General features: G+C 41.8%; 1 protein-coding gene across 1 annotated transcript in view; it reads left to right on the top strand.

Moving 5' to 3' along the window:
• Window positions 1–22,490, top strand: part of MLH1 (mutL homolog 1) — a 36,029-nt gene that overhangs the window by 8,152 nt on the left and 5,387 nt on the right. Inside the window, exons 3-13 of the mRNA XM_023535560.1 lie at window positions 986–1,071; window positions 2,169–2,260; window positions 3,652–3,694; window positions 3,831–3,919; window positions 5,910–6,022; window positions 8,432–8,525; window positions 9,437–9,590; window positions 11,718–12,088; window positions 13,808–13,956; window positions 20,722–20,830; window positions 22,043–22,106. Coding sequence (XP_023391328.1) covers window positions 986–1,071; window positions 2,169–2,260; window positions 3,652–3,694; window positions 3,831–3,919; window positions 5,910–6,022; window positions 8,432–8,525; window positions 9,437–9,590; window positions 11,718–12,088; window positions 13,808–13,956; window positions 20,722–20,830; window positions 22,043–22,106 — 1,364 coding nt within the window. The remainder of the gene's footprint in view (window positions 1–985; window positions 1,072–2,168; window positions 2,261–3,651; window positions 3,695–3,830; window positions 3,920–5,909; window positions 6,023–8,431; window positions 8,526–9,436; window positions 9,591–11,717; window positions 12,089–13,807; window positions 13,957–20,721; window positions 20,831–22,042; window positions 22,107–22,490) is intronic.

The raw sequence follows: 22,490 nt of genomic DNA on the forward strand, positions 1-22,490 counted from the left end.
TTAATATAGAAAATAGCTTCAATAAGGGCAGTTCTGCCTGTTTCTCAGTCTTAAGACAAAGGTGTGTAGTGGAAGATGGAGCATTTCAGAGTATACAGCACTGATGCTAGAAGAGTTTGACTCTGTGTGAATTGTAATTGCCCTGGGATCTGAGCGGCTGATATGATTAGAAGCCCTTCTCACAAAATAAGGAGACATTTATGGGTTAATGTCTTCCTGTATAGCCTGGGACACAATTTCCATTTCTTCACTTCTGGGATCATGTTATGCTCCTGCTTGGGACCTCTAGTGGCTCCTTTCCATGGCCAAATGAAATCCAGAGTCATCACCATAGCAACCAGCACCCTCCCAACATGGTCTCAGTCCACCTTTCAACCTCTTCTCTCTACACATCCCCAGCTGCCACATATTCTAAAGCTTTATGTTTTTCTCTTCCTGGATGGTCTTCTCTGCTCTCTCCACCTGAAATAATTCCTCCCTCTATCCCCGATGAATTGTTACCTGATGAATTGTTACCTCTTCCGTGAGACTTTTACCCACCCCCACTCTCACCCCAGGCCAAATGTTTCCTTTTTTAGATCACTCAGCCCATTCTTCTACACTTTCGGCAAAAGTCCATCCTTTTGCTGGATCAAGAGCTTTCCAAGGCCTTTCTTTATTACCAGGCCTCTGCAGGCCTGATGTGTGGTAGCCCCTCAGTAAATGATTACAGAATTCCTGAAAAAAATCTTACTGCCATCTTAGGCACTGGCAAAACTGTTATTTATAGCTCGGAACTCAGGAGCGAAAAAGCAACATTTGCTAGAAAAACAGGGATTTTTTTTTATCCAATTAGAATGATTATAGAAGTAGTGGAAAACTAAAGAGGAAAGTGGTAATTAAGACAGTTTATCACATGCATATATTTTAATCTATCATTGATATAATTTTTTTTTACCTCTTTGGATAAGTTTCTGTTTTGTTTTAGATATTAATAATTTCTTATATTTCCTGATTAGAGCAAATTACTCAGATGGAAAGCTGAAAGCTCCTCCTAAACCATGTGCAGGCAATCAGGGGACTCAGATCACGGTAAGAGGGGCATGTGGCAGGGTAAATTGTTGAAAAAGAGCTTTGTATAAATATTGAAATAAAAAAATAAAATGATCTCAACTTTCAAAGTAATAATAAAGTGAATCTCTACTAGTTAGTAGAAGCCCCGAGGTATGACTCCCTAAGCAAGAGAAATGACTGTTGGCTTCTGTGGCATGGCAGCCTGTTCACCCTGTCATCTTTTTTAAGAGGCTGGGAGATCCTTTTCCCTGGATGGCAGAAATCAGTGGCAGGGTCGTTGGCTTGGCTCCAGAAGATGTGAGTTAGAATCCCAGCCTTGCCACTCAATGGTTGTATGTCCAGAGGCAAGTTGTTGAATGTCCCTTAACCTCACTTTTCTCATCTATCAAATGGAGTAATGAATACCTGCCCACTCAGAGGGCATTTGAGTAATATAACTGCATCTTATTCAGGAGAAAGTCCATTACACTTATTTCTGTGGTGTCACATTTGGTCTCTTCTATGGTCCCGTAAAGCACCCCCACTGTCCTATTATACATCCTGTCTCCACCTCCAGCCCTGGCTAGAGCACATCTCCCTGAAACTCTAAGCCCTGGGCTTCACGAGGCAGGCAGGAGGCAGAAATGAACATGTGCTTCGAAATGCATGTTAAGAGGGATCCTGTACCAGGTGACCGCAATGTGATTTCCAAGAAGTCCAGATCATCTCAGAAATTTTGTAATTATTTTTAGTTTGAAAAATAGGTTTGAATGCCATGTGATGTTATAATTGTTTGTAAGTTTATGTTTGCCCCAGTAAATCCTATGCTATCCTGGGCAATACTGCTTTACTTGTCTTCATATTCCCAGGACAAAGCAAAGAGCCCGACATAGAGATGGCCTCCAGCACCTATTTGAGAAGTCAGTGAATGAATGTGGGATGCTGGAAAAATACCCTTACTTTCCTTTGTTAAGTCTGCCCTATCTCTCCCCCATCTCCCAGTCAGTGCTTAGAACCACATTGTTCATAAATATAGCTGGATTCTCTGCCTTAAGACCCAGCTTTAGGTGGGTAGCTTGGGTCTCTACATCCATATACTTCTATGAATTTACAAGAAAAATCAATCTTCTGTTCAGGTGGAGGACCTTTTTTACAACATATCCACGAGGAGGAAAGCTTTAAAAAATCCAAGTGAAGAGTATGGGAAAATTTTGGAAGTCGTTGGCAGGTACAGTCCAAACTCTGGGCATGGGTCTCTGAGCCCTCTCACCAAAGGAATGTGTCCCACTGCTTGTGAAATGACGGCAGTTGCTGAGCTGCATACACAGAGTACAGCAGTACTAGCCTACGAATGGTATCTGGTCAATGTTTAACCACTAATTCTGAGTTTTCTCCCATGTCTCCAGGAGACAGTAATTGGTCTCTGAATCAGTGAGGGTTCTTTGGTGATGAGCAAAACAAACGGACTCTAGCTATCTCAAGCCCAAAATAAATTTATTGGAAGGCTAGGAGTGACTCACCAAGTGGAAAGGAGCCTGGACAGCTGCTCCTTGGGAAGGACGAGAACCAGGGTGGCTTCAGGGATTTAATGACGTGACCCTGCTCCAATTGTTTTCATCCTTTTCCTAATTTTGCTCAAGAGTCTGTTTTCTCGGAGAGTGCATCTGGTTGGCGTAGTTTGCACCCACATCTATGGAGAGAAGATTTCTTGATTGACAATCTAACTAAAGATATATCAGATGGAATGGCCTGGGAGACTAGAGGCCGTTAACAGAAGGGGAATGGGTTCAGGGCAGCTGAAAGTAACACCATGCCCATGATAGGGACTTAATCTGCTGGGACAGTGGCTCCAGCATGGGTTCTCTAAGCCTGAGTGTCCTTGAATTGTAACAACACAGATATGTTAACTATTTTTCAGTATTTCTGAAAAATCAAAAATGAATAAAACATTTACTACTAATAAAGTGGAACAGACTTATACATCATTACTTCACTTTTCCCTGGAATTGTATAAATCAGTATCATAATATTACTTCCCAGAAATAAAGGAGCTCTGGAGGGCTATTTTGGTTCTAGATGTGGTAAAGTGAATTATCGTTACTGGATAAATGCGTTTTGCTAGGCACAGTTCATGGGGCCCATGGAGGGAGGAGTAATAATATTTATCTGAGGAGAGACTGGGCGATAGGGCCTTGGGTCAAAGAAAAAATCGGTGAGGAGAGACTGTATTGAGGGGCTCAGGGAGAGAACAAAAGAGTACAGGGGTTGTTAAAGCTAGGGTCTAGGTTTTGAAGATGTCCTTGAGGCAACCCAGACCTTTTGAGTTTATGAAAATAAAACTGTAGGCAAGGAGGAAATTGTGTTGGGATGTTCTTAAGTCTAGTCAGCAAGCTATAAATGAAAAATGGAACCCTGTTTTTAGTTTGATTCAGCCACATTTAACATTGATATCTCTATGAAGTCTCTGCCGGCTTATTTTCCTATGGGTAAAATATGATATATGAAGATATTTTTGTTTATGTATATCTTTGTATCACTTAACTCCACCAATTTAACTAAAATTGTGCATTTGGCCACTCTTTGCTTACTGTTTCATTTTGGTTTTTTTTTCTTTGCCAGATATTCAATACATAACTCAGGCATTAGTTTCTCCGTTAAAAAGGTAAGTTATTGATTCATAGGAGATGGTTATGTATTATAAAAGAAACAGGATTTTTTTATATCCTGTGAAGATAAGGCTGTGATGTTTCAGTCGTAACTGTGAAACAGCAAGTCGTATCTTCTGTTCTGTTTATCAGCAAGGCGAGACAGTAGCCGATGTTAGAACACTGCCCGGTGCCACAACTGTGGACAATATTCGCTCCATCTTTGGAAATGCTGTTAGCCGGTATGTTGATAACTTATATTTTAAAAAATCTTCCGCACTCCCTCTCGTTATTTTAGATTAAATAGCATCTGTTTTAAGTGTTTGCTTTAATCAAATATGCAGGCTTGTTTTCATGCTTCAGATTTGTTAATAGAATTATTAATGTCATATAACCAGCACTTCTTGGGTGCATGTTATCTCTTAGATGGTCCAGCTTTAAATCGGTGTGTCCTCATTGGTCTCTGTCTTCAAAATATTTGTAGCATATAGAATTCTTTTATTCTCCAGTGCTCCCTCTTTTCCTTTATTTCTTTTATCATCACTTTAGGATTTCTTTTATTATTATCCAACATTTATTACTCGCCTCTCATGTTCTAGGCTTTATGCCAGAAGTTGAGGAGGTAAAGACGATTATAATATTTCCTGCCTTTAAAGACTTCCCTGTCTGGTGGCAGGCAGATTTGTGAGTGTCACCAAATCTTCATAGTCAAGGAAAGCCTAGGAGGGGACTTTGCTTATTTTAGAGATTTTTCAAGGTACTCCTCTTTGCCATCATTTCCACTACCACCAGAACAACCATGTCTGTTACTGATTCCTAGCTAAATCTCAGGACTTTACAAAGCCCAAAGTGCCTATGTCATAGTTTGAGGGTGAAAATACCCATCCATATGCTAGGCATGCACCGGGAGCTGGGATACACAGATGAATGGGACAGCCCCTCACTTCTGTTTTTCCAGTAATCTTAGCAGTAGTCCCAGAACCCAGTTTTCTACTTTGAAGGACAGATTGTTCATTCTTTGAGCAAAAGCAAGTTTTTAACTAGGGAATAGCCAACTTGCTTTTAATTACCCTTTTCTTTCTAATTGTTACTAAATTGTTTTAAATTGTGCTCCAAGAGCAAAGAGCTCTTTGTACAGTGAAACTTTTAAGAGCTTCTTAGCTAAATTTTAAAACTCGGAATTAGTTGTTATGAAATTCCTAGGGACTTTACGAGATTAGAAATCCCACAGGGCAGCAGTTCCCAAAGCGTGTTTTCAGAACACCAGCCTCTTGAGACATTTTGGGGAAGAAAGGGTTTGCTGGTTCACTGTGTGTGGGAAACACTGCAAGCTCTATCCTCTGCTCAGATACTCAAGAGTACTGCATGAAAAGCTTCCATCATACATTCAGCAAAAACTTATTGAGTGCCTGTTATTCGCTGGGTGCTGTGCTATAAGGTAGAGATATATAGTAGGTAATAAAGCAGAAATGATTCTTGTCCTCAGAGGACTCATTCTAGTTGGAAAGACACATGAAATAATTCTGCCATCCATTAGTGATTGTGCTAGATGTCACAAAGAAAAAAATAATAAGGCACAACAGGAGAATCTCTTAGGGTCAGGGAGGAGGATAGTCATAGGCTCTTTGCAAAAGTAATTCCTGAGATCTGAGGGCTAAGGAGGAGTAACTGAGGGGTAACTAACTGACAATAGGAGCTTACCAGGCAGAAGGACCATTGCTGGGGAAGGGCCTCAGGCAGAAATGAGTGTGGCCTTGCGAGGACCTCCTTTCCCTTATTAACCTGATCTCCCCTTAAACACACTCTAGGCAGCACCACGCTGGAGCCCCACTATGGTATGATTCACTGTAGTAAGGGATTCAGCAGAGATAAGTTTGTTGGGACTCTGATCTCTGCGATGTTGTTACTAAGATACATAAATTTTCAGCAAAATAAGATATCGGAGCTTGGAGTTGTCATTATGTCCCAGCAATTAGAGTGCTGCTTGGCCATTAGCACAGGTGCTAGAAAACACTGTCTGGGTGGGTGAGTGGATAGATGGGTGGACGGACGGGTGGATGGGTGACTGGACAGAGAGATGAACTGATAGGTGGGCCAGACGACCTCAACACAGCACCTCTGGGGTCCTCATATGACTGTTTATGGGAAGGAGCTCTGATTTTTCCAACTCTGATTATAACGTTTGAATTTTCCAGTATTTTCAAAAGCCTCAACATTTCTTTTTCCAACCAGAGAATTGATAGAAGTTGGATGTGAGGATAAAACATTAGCCTTCAAAATGAAGGGCTACATATCCAATGCAAACTACTCGGTGAAGAAGTGCATCTTCTTACTCTTCATCAACCGTAAGTAAAAAAGAGCCAAGTAAGGAAATCTGTCCACGGAATTTTATGGGCCCATGGAAACCTCGCGATCCACAGATTTGATTACACACAGGAGCAGCTCATGCTGAAATGTGGTTTGATTAGGAAGCATTTATAATTTCTGGCCTACGTCTGCCCGGCCCTCTGAGACATGCTCATTACTGATTGGCTGTTGCCTCTAAGGGGGAGCTTGGGAGAGGGGAAGACAGGCCGCTGCGAGCCAGCACCTCTTCATTGCCTGCTGGCATCAGAGCCTTTCCAAGCAGGCCCTAGGCAGATCTTTGTTCTCCTTAGAGCAAGGTCCTCTTTTTGAAATTGCATAGCGAGACACAGAGAGAGGGATATTTGGGTGTAGGCAATATTATTAAAATAATTGAATGCTAAGCCCTTTAAGATTTGGATTTTTCTCAGATTCCTTTCCAGTCCTTATCTCTCTGCTGACATACTGTTCATTGACATGATTGCTGCCTATTAAGCAAATACTACTGTGTATTCTACTTCTTTTTACTTAATTTCATATTATATGGTTTTCAGAGACAGTGACAGGGCAAAAGCAAACAGTCCCAAACATGGTCTGACCCCGGTTTTCATTTTCCATTTAGAAACAAGATACATCTCTTCTCTTTTTCAGTTCTTATCATTTTTATGATATAGGTCCTTTATTGTTTAAAGAAATTCGTATATTTCATATTTTTTGTTTTGTTTTGCTATTGGAAATAGTATAGTCTCCCCTGCCATTTATAATGATAATCATCTATAAATGTCCCAAATTATACATATTTAAAGCAGTTCAGAGCAATATAGAAATAATGAGGAGAGAGCCAGTATTTTACAGACACATTCTGTTAAACTGATTTATATTAGCAGGATCTTTTCATACTTTGTTAGGAAAGACTTAAGACTGATATAAAACTTGCTTTAATCAAGGCTCAGAAAATGTTTTTCATGGTTTTTTCCTAACCATGAGGAAAAATTGCTTTGTAACACATGTGTTGGCTACAGAACAGACAAGCAGAGATCAGTGTTAAGTGCTGTCTGAGTAGCTCATGTTCATGCTTCTGGAGGGATGGGTTACCATACGGGCTCTGCGTTAACATCAGCTAATCTGGTCCTGATGCCAGGTTCCCGAGAGCAAAGAGAGGTCAGACTCTTACGCATGCCATTCAGTTATCTACACACTCTGCAGGCTCACTTGGGTGGCAGGGACAAAGAACACTCCTTTGGCATGTCTCAGATTCAGAAATCTCAGCAGAGGGCCTCCAGCTTTCCTTTTGTCATGTGCCCACACCTGCTCCAGGCCTGTGATCAGGACACTTTAGAGAGCAGAATATGGTGACTTTATTGAGGAATCTGCGGATTTAATGAGCACTCAGAGAATAGTTTCCTTACTGATAAAATCACAGCTGCTTCTCTCATTGGAAATAAAAAGATGTGACATATTCTTGGCTACACTGACATATGATAACAGACGATCAGCAGGTCATCTGTCTGGGGGAAAGGAGAGCTGTGTTTTCTGAAGATAGATCTTCCCCTGAATTTAGTCTTCTCTCTCCCAGCTTTTATTTTCCACACCCTCAAACCTGCCTCATTTCCTAAATTTCTTCCCACATATATTCAGATATTTGTGCTGCCTGAAATGCCCGGAAAACTTGTCCTTACTCTTCATTACTCAGTGTGGGTACCCCACGGTTGGAAGTCCCTGAGCAGAGTTAGTTGCTCCCTCATCTCACCATTTAGCACAGGGATCCCCAAAACCTGGGCTGTGAACTGGTACCAGTCTGTGGCCTATTAGGAACCAGGCCACACAGCAGGAGGTGAGGGACAGGTGAGCGAGCAAAGCTTCATCTGTATTTGCGGCCGCTCCCCAGCACTAGCATCACCGCCTCAGCTCCACCTCAGATCATCAGGCATTAGATTCTCATAGGAGCACCTGTCCCTGGTGCCAAAAAGGTTGGGGACCCTGCTTTAGCACACATGTCTCTTCTCTCTAGTAGTGCTTACCACTTGGAGTTGGAATTCGTTTATTCACCAGTATATTGTCTCTCAGCATGTGGCACACGTATGTGTTTGCAAGAATGAAGTCTGAGAGCTGATGTCATACTGCCCACTGTGCCCAGCAAGGACAGAGGGAGTTTACCTGTGCTGATTGAGGGAGGGGAAGTAGGGAGGCAGAGTTTATTGCTCTATCTTGTTTCTGCTACTTGGGGGAGGGGAGAGAGCCCCAAGCCCATAGAAAGATACTGGGAAGCTGTGGCCCTTTCTGGGAGTCTGATATGGATGTCACCCCAGAGGTGTTCTTCTTGAGGTGATTTCATGGCGTGGTATGAATGTTCACTTGTCACCTCACCCTCAGGACAGTCTTGAACTGGTAACTTTCTTTTTGTTTTTTAGATCGTCTGGTAGAGTCAGCCTCCTTAAGAAAAGCCATTGAAACGGTGTATGCAGCTTATTTACCCAAAAACACACACCCGTTCCTGTACCTCAGGTAATGCAATACCAGACTCCTTACCCAAGGCTCACAAGGAATGGAAATTCTGTCCAGCTGTCTTCTTTGAAAGAGATGGACTTGCTAATAGCCTGATCTGAGTGAGTCCCATACTCCACTAGCACAAGGATGTCCTGTCCCTTTCTCATAGGTGAAGGGCATAGTGTTTCTCCATTTGCTCATTCATGTAGCAGAATCTCACTGAGAGCCTCCCGTGTGCCATGCACTGTGCTAGAGAAACAAAGATGAATAACATATCTTACCCGTCAACCAGGCAGAAACTACCCCAAACCTTGCAGAGAAACCCCTTCCTCCTCAGGGTCGCTCAGTAGAGAGCACATCTACTGATAAAGCATCACATTGCAAAGCTCCGCTGTCACACAGCAAACAATGAAAGATGGATTTGGAGCTGCAGCAGTAAATTGATAGCTGGCGCAGCATTTAATCTGACTTTTGTTTTATGTTTTAATGATAGAAAGTTTTCTCGTTCTTGTTTTGATCCTTTTATAATATTGAAAAATAAACAAGGGACAGGTTCAGGATAACAGATGAGAAAATCGATGCAGAAAAGTTAAGTCACTTAACTCAGGTGACATAATAAGAAATTCCACCAATTCTAGAATGATAATAACAGCTGACATAGAAAACTTTGCCAGTTACATGCAAAGTGCTTTACGTGAATTTAATTCCCACTTTACAAATGAGGAAATTGAGGCAAAGCAAAATTCTGTCACTTACCCAAAGCTACACAGCTCTTCAGTAGCAGAGTCAGCTTTTGAACCCAGGTCACTCAGACTTGACCTTGATGTTTTGACCACTGTGTCATTTTGGGCCTCCTCCAAGTCTTTTGGCCACCACATTTCGCCCCCATCCCCTCCCATCTCAGGTAATTGTTCTCTATTTCCTACCAGTTTAGAAATCAGCCCCCAGAATGTAGACGTCAATGTGCACCCCACAAAGCACGAAGTTCACTTCCTGCACGAGGACAGCATCCTGGACCGGGTGCAGCAGCACATTGAGAGCAAGCTCCTGGGCTCCAACTCCTCCAGGATGTACTTCACCCAGGTGACGGTGCTTTCATCCCGCTGCTTCTCCGGTGCCTTTGCCGCCTTAAAATATGTCCTGTTGGTCATGAGAGCCCAGATTTTTGCCTGTTTCTTTAGGACTTTCCTTCTAAGAATTATTTTGATAGTTTTAGCAACATTTCCATCTTTGAACCTAACCATGAGGTATTGTCATGTTATCCCTAGGCCTGGAGTCACAAGGCCTGGCCTCTTACTCTGCCTCTGTCTGGGACCTTAGACCAACTTCCTCAGAAAATGAGCTATGACATATGGCGTGTTTTAAAGCACTTTCCAGGCATTTAGTTTTTACTTAGTACTTTATTATACATTTGAAAATATTTTTTCTTGTATAATCTATTGAAAATATTTTTTGTGTGTAATCTATTGTTCTCTTATACCTAATAAAATTAATAGAAATAATATCATTTAATATCCAATCCATATTCAGATGTCCCCATTGTGCAAAAAAGGTCCTTTTATAGTAGCTATGTTCATATCTGTTTCCAGTTCCACTCATTATATTTGGTTATCATGTCTTTTAAGTCATTTTTAAGTGTCTTTGCAACTAGAAAAGTCACCCTACCCTTTTTTGTTATTCCTGTTGGATTATTCTAAAGATAATTCTGTAAAGTGACATACATTTTGGATTGGCCGTTTGCTGCTTCTTAGTGACATTTAACTTGTTACAGCCCTCCAAATTTCCCTAAACCGGAAATTAGATCTACAAGCATGATTATATTCCAGTTAAAAAAATTTTTGCAGCAATTCTTTGTAGATGATGCCATGTACTTTCTATCACATCCCAGCAGGAGGCGCATACTGACGTGTCATTTTGGTAATTGAGCTGTGACAGCCTGACTCCTTCATTATAAAGTTCCCCCATTGATATTTAGCTTAATGGTTTCACCATTCACTGGTGCCCATTACCTGAATCAGTTATTAGGTTGCAAAATTATGTTTTTCTGATTTTATCATTTTTGTGTGTTAATTAACTATAATTCTTCTGTATAGAATAACTTTCCCTCATTTGTTAGAGCTATTTGGTTACTTGAAATATAGTTCAGACTATAAAGTAAGGATAATTGCTATCCCTTTAATTATCAATTTACAAAAGAATGAGTCAGCGTTCTAGCAATCTCCTGGGACATTTAATGACTTTTTCCTCTTTCTGTCTTTTCTTCTCTCTCCCTCTTTCTCTCCCTCCTTATCTTTTTCTCCTAGTATTTTGTCATAGCTGTTAACAAAGCAGTATAATTTAATTAATTATACTAATTTTTCTTTTTGGTGCTCAGATTATCCAATTTTAGACCAATGAAAGCCCCTTCAAGCTGGTGTTCTTGTACTTTTGACCCAATTTCATTAGTCTTTGATAGTTTCTTTGTTTCTAGCATGACAAGCTATTGTAGGTTCACTTTGTACCTTCCCAGTCCAAGCCTTGAAACTGGCCATTTTTCCGAGAAACTCTGATTTATTTTAGTAGTGAATGATATTTAGAGACTTTAATCTGAGATCACGGAGTCCTCGTAGCTACTGGGTGGTCATTGCTTTTAGGCCTCTTGGGTGGGCAGAGCTAGGAAACACGTATATTTAAAAATAAGTATTAGAATAAAATAAGTATTAGTATGATGGTTGCCAAGAACTGGGAGAGGGCGGAATGGTGGTGTTGTTTAATGGGCACAGGATTTCAGTTTGGGAGGATGAAAAGTTCTAAAGACGGATGCTGGTGATGGTTGCATAATAATGTGAATAACTTAATGCCACAGAACTGTACACGTAAAAATGGTTAAATGGAAAATTTTGTGTTATATGTATTTTACCAGAATAAGAAAATAAAATTCTCTTATGACAGCAAAAAAGAAAAAAGAAAAACCCAAATATGAGAACTTTACACTAATGTTTACATTTCTAAGCAGTTTTAAGATCATAAGGGTTTTGCTGAATTTTTGAACTTTATATTTGTATATCTTTAATGTTATACTTTAAATTTAGGTCAGAACTGCTTTTAAAAGTAATTCTGTAATGATAAACATAGCAGGTTCTAGCTTTTCTCCAGTATTGATCCATTTGGGGACCTGGACTTCTAGACTTCATATTCTGAATTTTCCTACTGCCTTCTTTTTTGTCACAGACTTTACTGCCAGGCCTTGCCGGCCCCTCTGGGGAGGTAGTTAAATCCACAACGGGTGTGACCCTCTCTTCTACTTCCGGAAGTGGTGACAAGGTGTATGCCCACCAGATGGTCCGCACAGATTCCCGAGAACAGAAGCTCGATGCCTTTCTGCAGCCTGGGAGCAAGGCCCTGTCCAGTCAGCCCCAGGTCGTTGTCCCAGAGGACAGGACAGATACTTCTAGTGCCAAGCAGCAGGATGAGGAAATGCTTGAAATCCCAGCTCCTGCTGACGTGGCTGCCAAGAGTCAGAGCTCAGAGGGGGTGGCACCAAAGGGGGCTTCAGAAACATCAGAGAAGGGAGCATCCCCTCCTAGTCTGGGCAACCCCAGGTATGGCCTTTGGGAAAAATGGAACTTGCCTCCTTTGTTCTTTGCTAAAACTGCCTCTAAATTGGATGTTCTCGTGAACCGCTTGTATCTTCTCTGTGCCTGACTTGGTCTCTGCCTTCGATGGGTCAGTGCTGTGGCCTTGTCCACTGTCTGCCTTTGACCATATCTTCAGAGTCACCCATCACAGTGGCCTTTGAAATATCTTAAATGTCCATAATTCCAAGTATTAGTTAAAAATACATCAGGAAAAAAAAATCAGATTTACCTTTTATTTTAAGTAAGGAATTTTGATAAAGTCTCAACAGCAGAAGTGGCTAGAGCAGGAAACCTAAAATACCTAGAAAATTCTCTTTCATCCTACTCGAAGCTGCTTTCATTCCTTTCAGGAAGAACACACTTTCTCATTCAAATTATGAAACTCCCTGAAGCACATGAGCTAGTGGTGAGCGAGGGTAGAGAAAGAGGGCAGGAATAGCAGAAATAATGACTGTCATTTAATTTTGAGCATTTCCAGTATACCATCTGCAGGTTCTTGAAAGACATCCCACTGAAATCTGCGAGGCAGATATTCATCATTTAATGTGTTCAGGTCCTGAACCTGCAGCTCAGGGTGAAGTCATCTGCCCAAGACTGCACATCCATTGGTGGCTGACCACTGAAACCATGGCACTGATTGGCCATCAGAACTTTGATGAGTTACTTAACTGTAGTTTGCTCATTTCCTAGTCAGTCTAGCAAGATGACTTCTAAAGATTTTTCCTCAAAGAATAATAATGAATGCTAACATTTACTGAGCATTCACTACATGCCAGGTATTTTACATACATTATCTCATTTCATGCTCTTAACAGCCTTGCGGGAAGTATTGCATTTCTGTTTATCATTTGAGGAACTAACACCACAAACTCTTCAGCCTCACAGCAGTCAAAGAAATCTTTTAAAACCAGAAATCAGATTGTATCACTCCTCTGCTGAAAGCCAGTAGCTTCCCATTGCACTTGGAATAAAATCCCCCTGTACTCCCTAAGGCCCACCTTTTCTTTTGCCCTCATGGTGTTCTGGCCACACTGGTCTTGTAGCTGACCTGAGCTCACTGAGCTTCTTACCATAACTCTGTGCTTTCACTGTTCCCGTGAGTTAGGAAGGCTGGCTTGTCAGGTCTCAACTCAAATGTTGAGGCCTTCTTTGTCCATTTAATCTCAAGTGCACTCTCTCTCACATCCCCATCATACTATTATGGTACCCTGTTTTATTTTCTTCATAGCAAATACTAAAAATGATCTTTTTTCTCTTGCTATTTGATTCCCCCACTAGAAAGTAAGCATCGTGAGGGCAGGCACCTTGACTATCTTGTTCATGGCTGTGTGTAGTTGGTATTATAACAGTGTCTGATGGATAGGAAGATGGAAGATCGAATGAATGAGCCTTGGCAAGGTCAGTTCACTTGCTGGAAGCCCTGCCGCTCCACGGAGGCACGCTAGACTAGACTGTGTGTAGCCCCCAGCCGCTGGGATCTGTGGGCTGTGACATAAGCAGTGTGCCGTGGAAGAGACTGACCTCGCTGGCCTGCCACCAGCACAGGATCCCTCCCCAGCTATGCAGACCCAGCACGCAGAAGCTGCCCTCTTCTCCAAATTGCAACACACAAAATTTAGCTCAATTCAAAAAATATATTTTTAAAGAACGGTAATATTTGCCAGTTCCTTATCTTTATTGCAGAAAGAGACATCGGGAAGACTCTGATGTGGAAATGGTGGAAGACGAGTCCCGAAAAGAAATGACAGCAGCTTGTACCCCTCGTAGAAGAATCATTAACCTCACCAGTGTTCTGACTCTCCAGGAAGAAATTAATGAGAGGGGACATGAGAGTACGTAAGTGCCAAGGTCTCTTGGGGACTCCAAGGGCCTGAACTGGTAAAATTCAGTTTTTGGAAATGCAGAAAATACTCAAGTTAAGATGGCCATGGCAGTGTGCTAAGCAAACCTCCATTCCTTTACTAATCCACAACAGCAGCAGCTTATGACAATTTTCAACTGGGAGAGATGGGAAAAAAATAGTCTCTGGTTTTAATTAGAATCAGTCAGTATTCTCATTAAACCATGGGAGTGAGAGTAAAGCTGCCATTTAAATAACCGTCAGTTTGTTACTTAAAGCAGCATAATGATCAGCAAAATTCTAATCCTGTGCTGTTGCTGAAGGTGCGCAGACTTTGGGGGCACTACCACTTTTGAGTCACCTTAGACTCATGACCTAACTTTTCTGTGCCTCAGTTTTTCCTCATCTGCAAAATGAGATTAATTTTACCCTTAAAGATTATTGTGCTAATTAGAGATAAAATGTAAGTAAAACACTTATTACAGAGTAAAGAATCGGTAGATACTTTTATATCTCGAAGACAGAGTAATAAATCCATTATCATCTTCCTCACAAATAGCTTTTCTGAACACCTGAATGGAGAACTCCATTTTGGTCCCCGTTACTTCAAAACTAACTAAATGGTTTTAGGATATAAAAGGGGCCAGTCACCTCCCAGCAATGAAGTGACCTAGGGATTAGAATGTATAACAGCAACTTGTCCCTAACAACAATCCTGACCCTGCCTGATGAGTCAAACCATCGTGCTCCAGGTGTAGACATCACGGCTCCAGGCTCCTGATGGCAGCTCTGCACTTGAATCTACACAAGTTAGCCATAGCTGTCCCGCTTTTCACCTACGGCACATTTCTTGAGTAATATAGTTACATTTCAACACTGCTTTATAATGTGTCTTAAAATATGACAGCCCGGGTTTGTTTTAAAGGAAGTGGGTAGCTGAGGAACAGTTGGGTGCCTTTCCCACTAATTCTTAACCTTTTAGAACAGCTGCTCTGACTTGGTGACCTCTTACATTTTCTCTGTCTCAATCACCACTTGTTCGAATGAGTTCAGGAAGGCCTTAATTTGCCTTCTTTGCTCATTCTCTCTTTTCTTAGCACTCTGGGCCTTTGTCTGCATGTGTGGGGAAATATGGGTGTCTCTACCATTGGGAAGGGTAAAAACTTCCTGTGATTAAGGTCTTGCCAGTTATGGAAGTAGCTGCCGGTTGACTTCTGATTTTTGTTTCCGTGAAGATTCGCTCTGGTTGCTCTTTCCCTCTTATTGGCCTTCAAGCTGGGAGCTTTTAAAACCATTTAAAATAAGAAAGGTAGGCTGTGGCTTGATTTATTTAGCAGTCTTCCTCACAGTAGTTTTAATGGACAGACTACCTCAGATTTGGAACTTACTCAGTCTTCTTTAAAGTTTTGTCTCCCTTATGCAAAGCAGGCTATTTTAAGTTATAATTTCAATTAGTTTCTGAATAGGTGCAAACTATATATTTTCAGTGCGATATAAAAATAATCTGTGTTATGTCATCAGGTTTGGAGTTCATTGCTGAGGCTAAGATGATGAATCTAAATCTTCTAAAGTTGTATATCCATAGATGTTATCTCATTTAATTCTAGAATAGTTTTATAAGAGAGAAAGCAAATGCTGTCGGCTCTGTTTTAAAGGGGAGGAAATGGAATGGAAAGTGGTGGAGAGGAAAGATTAGCTGGAACATCCCCGGTACCTGCCTTGTTGAGGGTGACTTGTTCCCACACGGCCTGCCCTCAGGGAGGCCAACCCAATATTTAGATGCCAGACTAGATCACCTGGCTGTGCAGGACAAGCACACTGTGTGATTTTGATCCCGGACACTGTGGCTGGTGTAGGGTCTTGTGGAGGGAGCAGCTGTCTGCACTGAGGGTGTGGAGTGAGCACTTCCTTTGGAGCCAGAAGAGCTCTGCGGAAGCTCCTGCCAGCTGCACTGTTCCCGAGCCAGTTGGAAGTCTGTTCACCTTTTGGGGCATCATTTTCCTGCTCTGAAAAATGAAGCTGCTACTACAGCCCTTCCTGGGCTGTTGTGATAAACACCCGAGATACCGTGCACGTGCTCTTTAAGCTTCAAGCTTCTGTTCAGGGGAAGGGACCTGCACACTGGCCCTTGGTTTCTAAGCATAGCTGTAGGCAGGGGAACCTTGCTCTCTTTAAGTTGAATGCTATGCAAGGATTTCTCTGAAACTCAGAGTAGGTGAGGTCGGCCACGCACCTTAATAGCCCAAGAGCCTGGCTGCTCTGCCACAGACTTGTGCCCCTGGCCCAGGAAAGAGATAAGAGGTACTTTCCTTGTGACACCTTCTTTGTTGCACTTACCCGTGTGGTTATTTCATCAGTGTATTGCGTGTCCATGCAGGGGTCTTGTCTGTTGAGCTCCCTGCTTCATCCTTGGTTCCCAGCACAGTGCCTGGCATGTGGCATTTGCTCAGTAAGGAGTAAATGATTGAGGGGGGCAGCCTGGGAAGGGAAGCCCTAGAAGCTTTATTTTGAAGAGAAGTCAAAGTTGAACTCTCAGGCAGATACCTCTCTTGCATCTGCTGAAATTCCTGGTGGGCACACTTTAGACCAACAAGTGAGATTAATTTTTGGCTCAGGCTCCACTCAGGTGTTCCATGGAATCGGGTTCCTCTCGGATTAGTGGTGATTGAACTTGTTGCTGCTCTCATAATTTTGGTCTGTCAATTAATGAGGATAAGGAATATCCTAAGTTATTTGCTCTCATTCGAATATCAAAGTGTGCTTAACGTTTTATCCACAATTTTAATTTATTTTGTTGGTCTTTGGTAAACAGTCCTGCGTCTAAATGTGCAAACAGATATTGTTTGTCAGCAGATGACTTTTTCTTTGTTCATGAAATCCATTCAGTAGACATTTGTCTAGTATCTTCTCGGTACAGAATGTGTCCTGCCGAGCCCTGAGGCAGAACATGACACAGATGAGCCATGACCCCGCGTTCACATGCCACAGTGTTGTGGGGATTGTCAGGTAAACAACTGGCCGCAGCATAAGGTAGAATGATACTGTAACAGCAAGAGCCCAGGGTGAGTCTGCCTGGGAGGGCTTCTTGATCATCTCAGGCAACAGCCAAAGCTACCGGCGCCCGGAGGCTGCTGTCAGGCAGTCCAGCAGGGCGCGGAGCTTCTAGTCTGCAGATGGCTGCCAGGAACTAGAGGACTGGTCACCCTTGCCTGGGGTTTGGCTTTACTTGCTGCTTCTTGGAAAACCCTGCTGGGACCCAAGGCCTCCTTTGTAAACTCGGATGTGTGGTCTGGCTTCGAAGTACAGGATTTTGTCCCATTTTGCTGCTGGCAGAATGGCAGGGAATGCCCACAGAGTTCCAGTGCTGTGTGGATACGTGGGGGAGGAATGAACCGTGAGTCTTCGAAGTCCTGATAAGAGGCCACGAAGTGGTCCAGGTCCTCACAAAGCCCTGCCTGTCTTCTTGGTTAACTCGCTGCCTGGCTGAAAGAGCAACTCTGGAAGCCGGGCCGGTGAGCAGACGCCTCCTCCCTCCCCTGCTGGCCCGGCCGCACTTCAGTAGCTGTGGAGGCGGCAGAGCGCTCCATGACAGGGCTGCATGGAAACAGCTCTGACCCTTTTTCAGTGGATCATACTGCTTTCTCTTTCCTCCAGTGCCTCATTATTCAAGATTATTTGATGTTCTCCAGCTTTTAAAATAATCATTTTCCGCCTACGCAGAACATCCTGCAGAGACTTTAAGTTTCCAGTGGGAACAGAGAGGAACACTTATTCTAAAAATGAAGAAATAAGCTCCTTTTTATGGGGGGAGCAGGGAGTGTTGCAGAACTTATGTAACAATATAAGAATTCAGTTGTGGTGCCCAGGCTTTAAAAAGAAGTATAGTAAAAATGTCACGTACTGGCTTATTGCTGTCCCTAAGACCCTTGCCCTATTGTCTCCAGCCCCTCATTCCCCAGCCCCCATTATGGTGGTAGCGTTTTTACTTCTTTCATTCATTCAGAAAAAAAACACATACACACACAGATAGATTAGTAAATGCAAAATCATATTTGTAAAATATACGTAGGGTCTATAGAAGGAAACAGATGAACACGTGCATAAAGAAACAGAACAGCGCCATCATCTCTGAAGCTCTTACATCCTTCTTCCCTATCCCATCCCAGTCTCTTCTCCCTTACGGGTAACTAGACCAAAATTTTGTGATGATGATTTTGTTTCTTTCTATTACAGTTTTACCACTCATATTTGTAGCCCTTAAAAACTTACTAAGTTTTCTAAGTTTTAAATTTTATATAAATGCAATTATACTGTATGTTTCTGATATATTTTATGAATTCATATGTATATATGAATCTTAGGTATGCGTGTGTGTGTGTGTGTGTATTGCTAAAATTTATTCATTTTATTCTCTGGTTTGCTTTTTCTGTGTGATAGATTCCACTTTGTGGCTATACTGCATGTTTGTTCATTCTGCCATTGGAGGCCATTGGAGCAGTCATCTGGCCTCCTCCCTGCCTCTCACCGCATCCCTTTTCCCACATGTAAAAGGATCAAGAGCTTGGCGCACTGGTTGGGGAGCTCTGCTGCAGGGAGTATGCTTAGGAGAGTTACTGCTGGGTCATAAAATGACGAATTGTTTTCCATGAAGGTCGGATACATGTACAGTCCCACCAACGATACGAAGAAGTTGCATTTGCTTCACTTTTTCTTCAGAGTTTGATATTGTCAGACTTTTTAGTTTGTTGTTCGTGAAATGGTATCTGGTGGTGGTTTTTATTTGCGTTTCCCTAGTTACTGATAAAGTTGAGTAAGAATATTTCCTCTTCTGTTACGAACCTGTTCAGGTTTTTTGCCCATTTTTTTCTGTAGGGTTTTTGGTCTTTTCTAACTGATTTTAGGAGTTCTATATATATCCTAGATAGTAATCAGTTACATGGGAATATCTTCCCCCAGTTTAGGACTCATCTGGTATTTTTTTTTTTAATGAACACTTGTTTTTTGAACAGAAATTCTTAGATTTAATGTAGGCATTGTTGTTTACAGGTTTGCCTTTTTATCTTACTCAGGAAATTCTTCCTAACTCTAGGATAATTAAATAAATGCCCTTGCATTGTCTCCTAAAATACATATGCTTAAATTTCTATTCCACATGGAATTCATCTTTGGTGTATGGTGTTAGATTCACAGTTTTCATGTAAATATCTGGTTGTTTCATAATATATTACTATTGTCAGTTTCTTTGGATTTAGCAAATAATATTTGCTCATAATTCTTTCCCTCTGACCTTTCATGGTCTGCCCTAAGCCCATCCATCCTTGGGTGGCAAACTGAGTTTTGCTTTGTCTAATTCATCCATATTTCGAAAAGTTTTTTGGTTGGGCTTAAATTTCCAGATCGGCTTTTTTTTTTTTTGAAGGCGTAACTGTCATTTTCTTGGCTTCTACTGTTGCTGTTAAAAATTCAGCTAGCTATCAGCCTTATGTTTTATTACTTTATGGGTAATCTCTCTTGTCTCTGAGTGCTTTTGAGATCTCTCTGCTTTAGTGTCCTACAATATCACTGGGTTTCAGGTATGGATTTTGTTGGGCTTCGTAGAAGCTGAGGCTTAGTGTCTTTCATCACTTCTAATTTCCATCTCTTTGTCTCTCTGCCCTATATTCTGGATAATTTCTTTAGATCGACCTTCTAGTTAATTACCTTGCCAACTTTGTCTGATATGTTAAATCTATTTTGATTTTTAACTTCAACTATTATATTTTTCAGTTTTAGAAAGTTTATTTGGTTCTTTTGGAACTCTCATCCATCATTTTGATAGTCCCCTGCCGCTTATTGTTTTAATACCTCTTAAGCATACCAAACATACTTACCTTATCTTCTTTGCCGATATTTCCAGTCTCTGAAACCTTTGTAGATATGATGTCATGATTTCTTCTGCATTCAGATTCTTGGTGCCTTGTTTCTTTGTGTGTTTTACAATTTTTGACTGCTAGTTCCTGGTACTTTTATCTGTAGGGAATAGTTTGAAGCCTGGATCAAAGATGAATTTCTCCAGAAGGAATTTGCCTTTGATTCTATCAGGGACCTGGAGGAACAGTTAGCCCCAGAATCAGTTTAAACTAAAATCTGCACTCAAGGTTTTCAATGTTAATTCCTGGCTGCAAAAGTTTGCGAAGACCAGCTTATGATCACAAATTCTCAGGGATGCAATTTTTTCTTTACTCCCAATACCAGGGTTTGAGGCGGGTGGACAGTTTTGCTCACTGCCCTTTGAAGAGGAGGCATGGGGCATGTTAGTGGCTCTTTTCCTTCACAGTGAGGGTGCAACCCTTGGGGTCTCAGCTTCAAGTCTTGGAAGAGTGGGCTCCTGTGAGATTCCCCATGTAAAACCATTCCTAGGCTTCTGGTTTTCTTTCTCCACACCTCAGAGCCTGCAAAAAACTAAGGTTCATGATTCCTGAGGTTCCTCTGGTATCTTTGGATAAAGCTGGCTTCAGAGCTCTCATTACTTCTCTGGCTTCCTGTTCCTGCTTTGTCTTAGATTGTGATTTTTGAGTATTCCTGAATCTTTCGATAGTTCTTAGTTGCATTTTAAAAGATTAGTTATGTTTTATTCCTCATTCGTTTTTGTTTTCAGCAAGAGGTTTAGTTCAGGCATCTTTGCTTATTTGTTGTCTCTAGTTCTGGCACTCGGTGCTTTGGGCTGCAAAGAGGTATTGGTGGGATGCCATTACTTACCTGTTTTTCTGTTTTCCAGCTCTCCGGGAGATGCTGCATAACCACTCATTTGTGGGCTGTGTGAATCCTCAGTGGGCCTTGGCACAGCATCAGACCAAGTTATACCTTCTCAACACCACCAAACTTAGGTAAATCAGTGAGCACGTGAAAAGAGCAGAGCTACTAGTAGAATGGTCCAGGAGGCACAGACACAAAAAAATGGAGAGCGGCTTGATGGAGTCGGAAAGGGCCCAGGCTTTGTAGTCAGACAGATGTGGTTTCAAATCCAGGCTCAACCATTTACAGTTGACGTGGCCATGGACAAGTCCCTTTCCAAAACTGTCTCAGATTTCTCATCTGTAAATTGGGATAAACTTGCAGAGTTTTGTGAGGATGAGAAATGACAAGAGAAGCCTAGTGTTTGGTTGGTGCTCAGTGCTCAGTTAATGTTGGCTGCTGTGAACCAGGTGTCGAGGGCTTAATTCTGGTAGAGGATTCTAGCATCTGTTGCATGCAACATGGTACCGTCAAGGATGCAAGAGAAAGAAGACCTGACGCCTCCTTCCTCTTAGCCTCAGGAATATGGCAAAAACTTACTCTAGCCACCAAATAAACCAGTGGGATTGATGAGCAAGGGAAGGGTGATCCCAGCAGTGTCATTTGCCCGGTGCATAGCCAGTAACATTTGTATTGATTGCTTCCAGGGACCTTGGTGGATGACTCTCGTTGAGTCAAGAACCAGCTTGCATTAAGAACTATAAAGTAGCATTTATTTCAATTCTGTATTTTCGTGAGTAGTTCAGTATATTCTGCATGTCCCAGCTGCTTTTGGAATGTTGCCAGCCAGTGCTGCATCCTAAAGCACATAGCAGCAGCACAGTCTCATTCTGCCATGGGTCCACTCCTGACTGTTTAGGGGGTCTCCCCGCCTTCCTCCACATTCCGTATCACTTTTAATGGTGAGTCGTAAAAAATGGGATTTGTAGGATTCTAAGTGAGAAAATAGCAAGCAAATAAAAACTTAAATTTCATTACAGGGTGTCAGAAACCTTTCATAGCACCAGAGGGGTGAGGACAGAGCAGGAGTGATAATGAGGCAGACCTGGTATTCGCACTTGAACTTGGCGGGGGCGGGGGGGGGGGGGGGGATGGCCAACCCGAGCCCTTGCTTCAGTGCAGGCCGGAACCCAGCTCCTTGAGGGAAAGGCCATGTGGGTAGACTGTAAACAGTCCCGCAGCAGGGCAGGACCATCTCCGCGTCCTACTCGTGTTCGGGGGCTTAATTCTCCCTTTGTGCCTGCTGCTGGGCTCTCATGCATGGATTCAGCTTTTCCTTCAAGTCACTTCATTTTTATTTTCAGTGAAGAACTGTTCTACCAGATACTCATTTATGATTTTGCCAATTTTGGTGTTCTGAGGTTATCGGTAAGTTTATTTCTTGCTTCTCATTTCTGAAATTTCAACAATTTGTTATTTCTGAATAGAATAGTTTTACCTTAGTTGTAATATATTAAATTTTTCTAAATATGCTTAGGATAGTTTCTTGTATTATGATTTACATATGGAGGTATCTTTAATGATAATAGTTTTATACAAAGCAGAACAGTCATTTGCTAGCCAACTTAAAGAATGTTTATTAATTATTTTAGAAATTAGTATATCTACTTAAGAAAACTTGGAAAGAGATAAAAATAGAAATGTTCTCTAAAGCCTGTGACCTAAACACAATCCCAACCAACAACTTTAGTCCATTTCTTCCAAGACTTTTTCATTGCCTAATTTTAGAATTAATATCATACTCCATATCTA

Source organism: Pteropus vampyrus, unplaced genomic scaffold (genome assembly GCF_000151845.1).
Source record: "Pteropus vampyrus isolate Shadow unplaced genomic scaffold, Pvam_2.0 Scaffold1, whole genome shotgun sequence".
Classification (NCBI taxonomy): domain Eukaryota; kingdom Metazoa; phylum Chordata; class Mammalia; order Chiroptera; family Pteropodidae; genus Pteropus; species Pteropus vampyrus.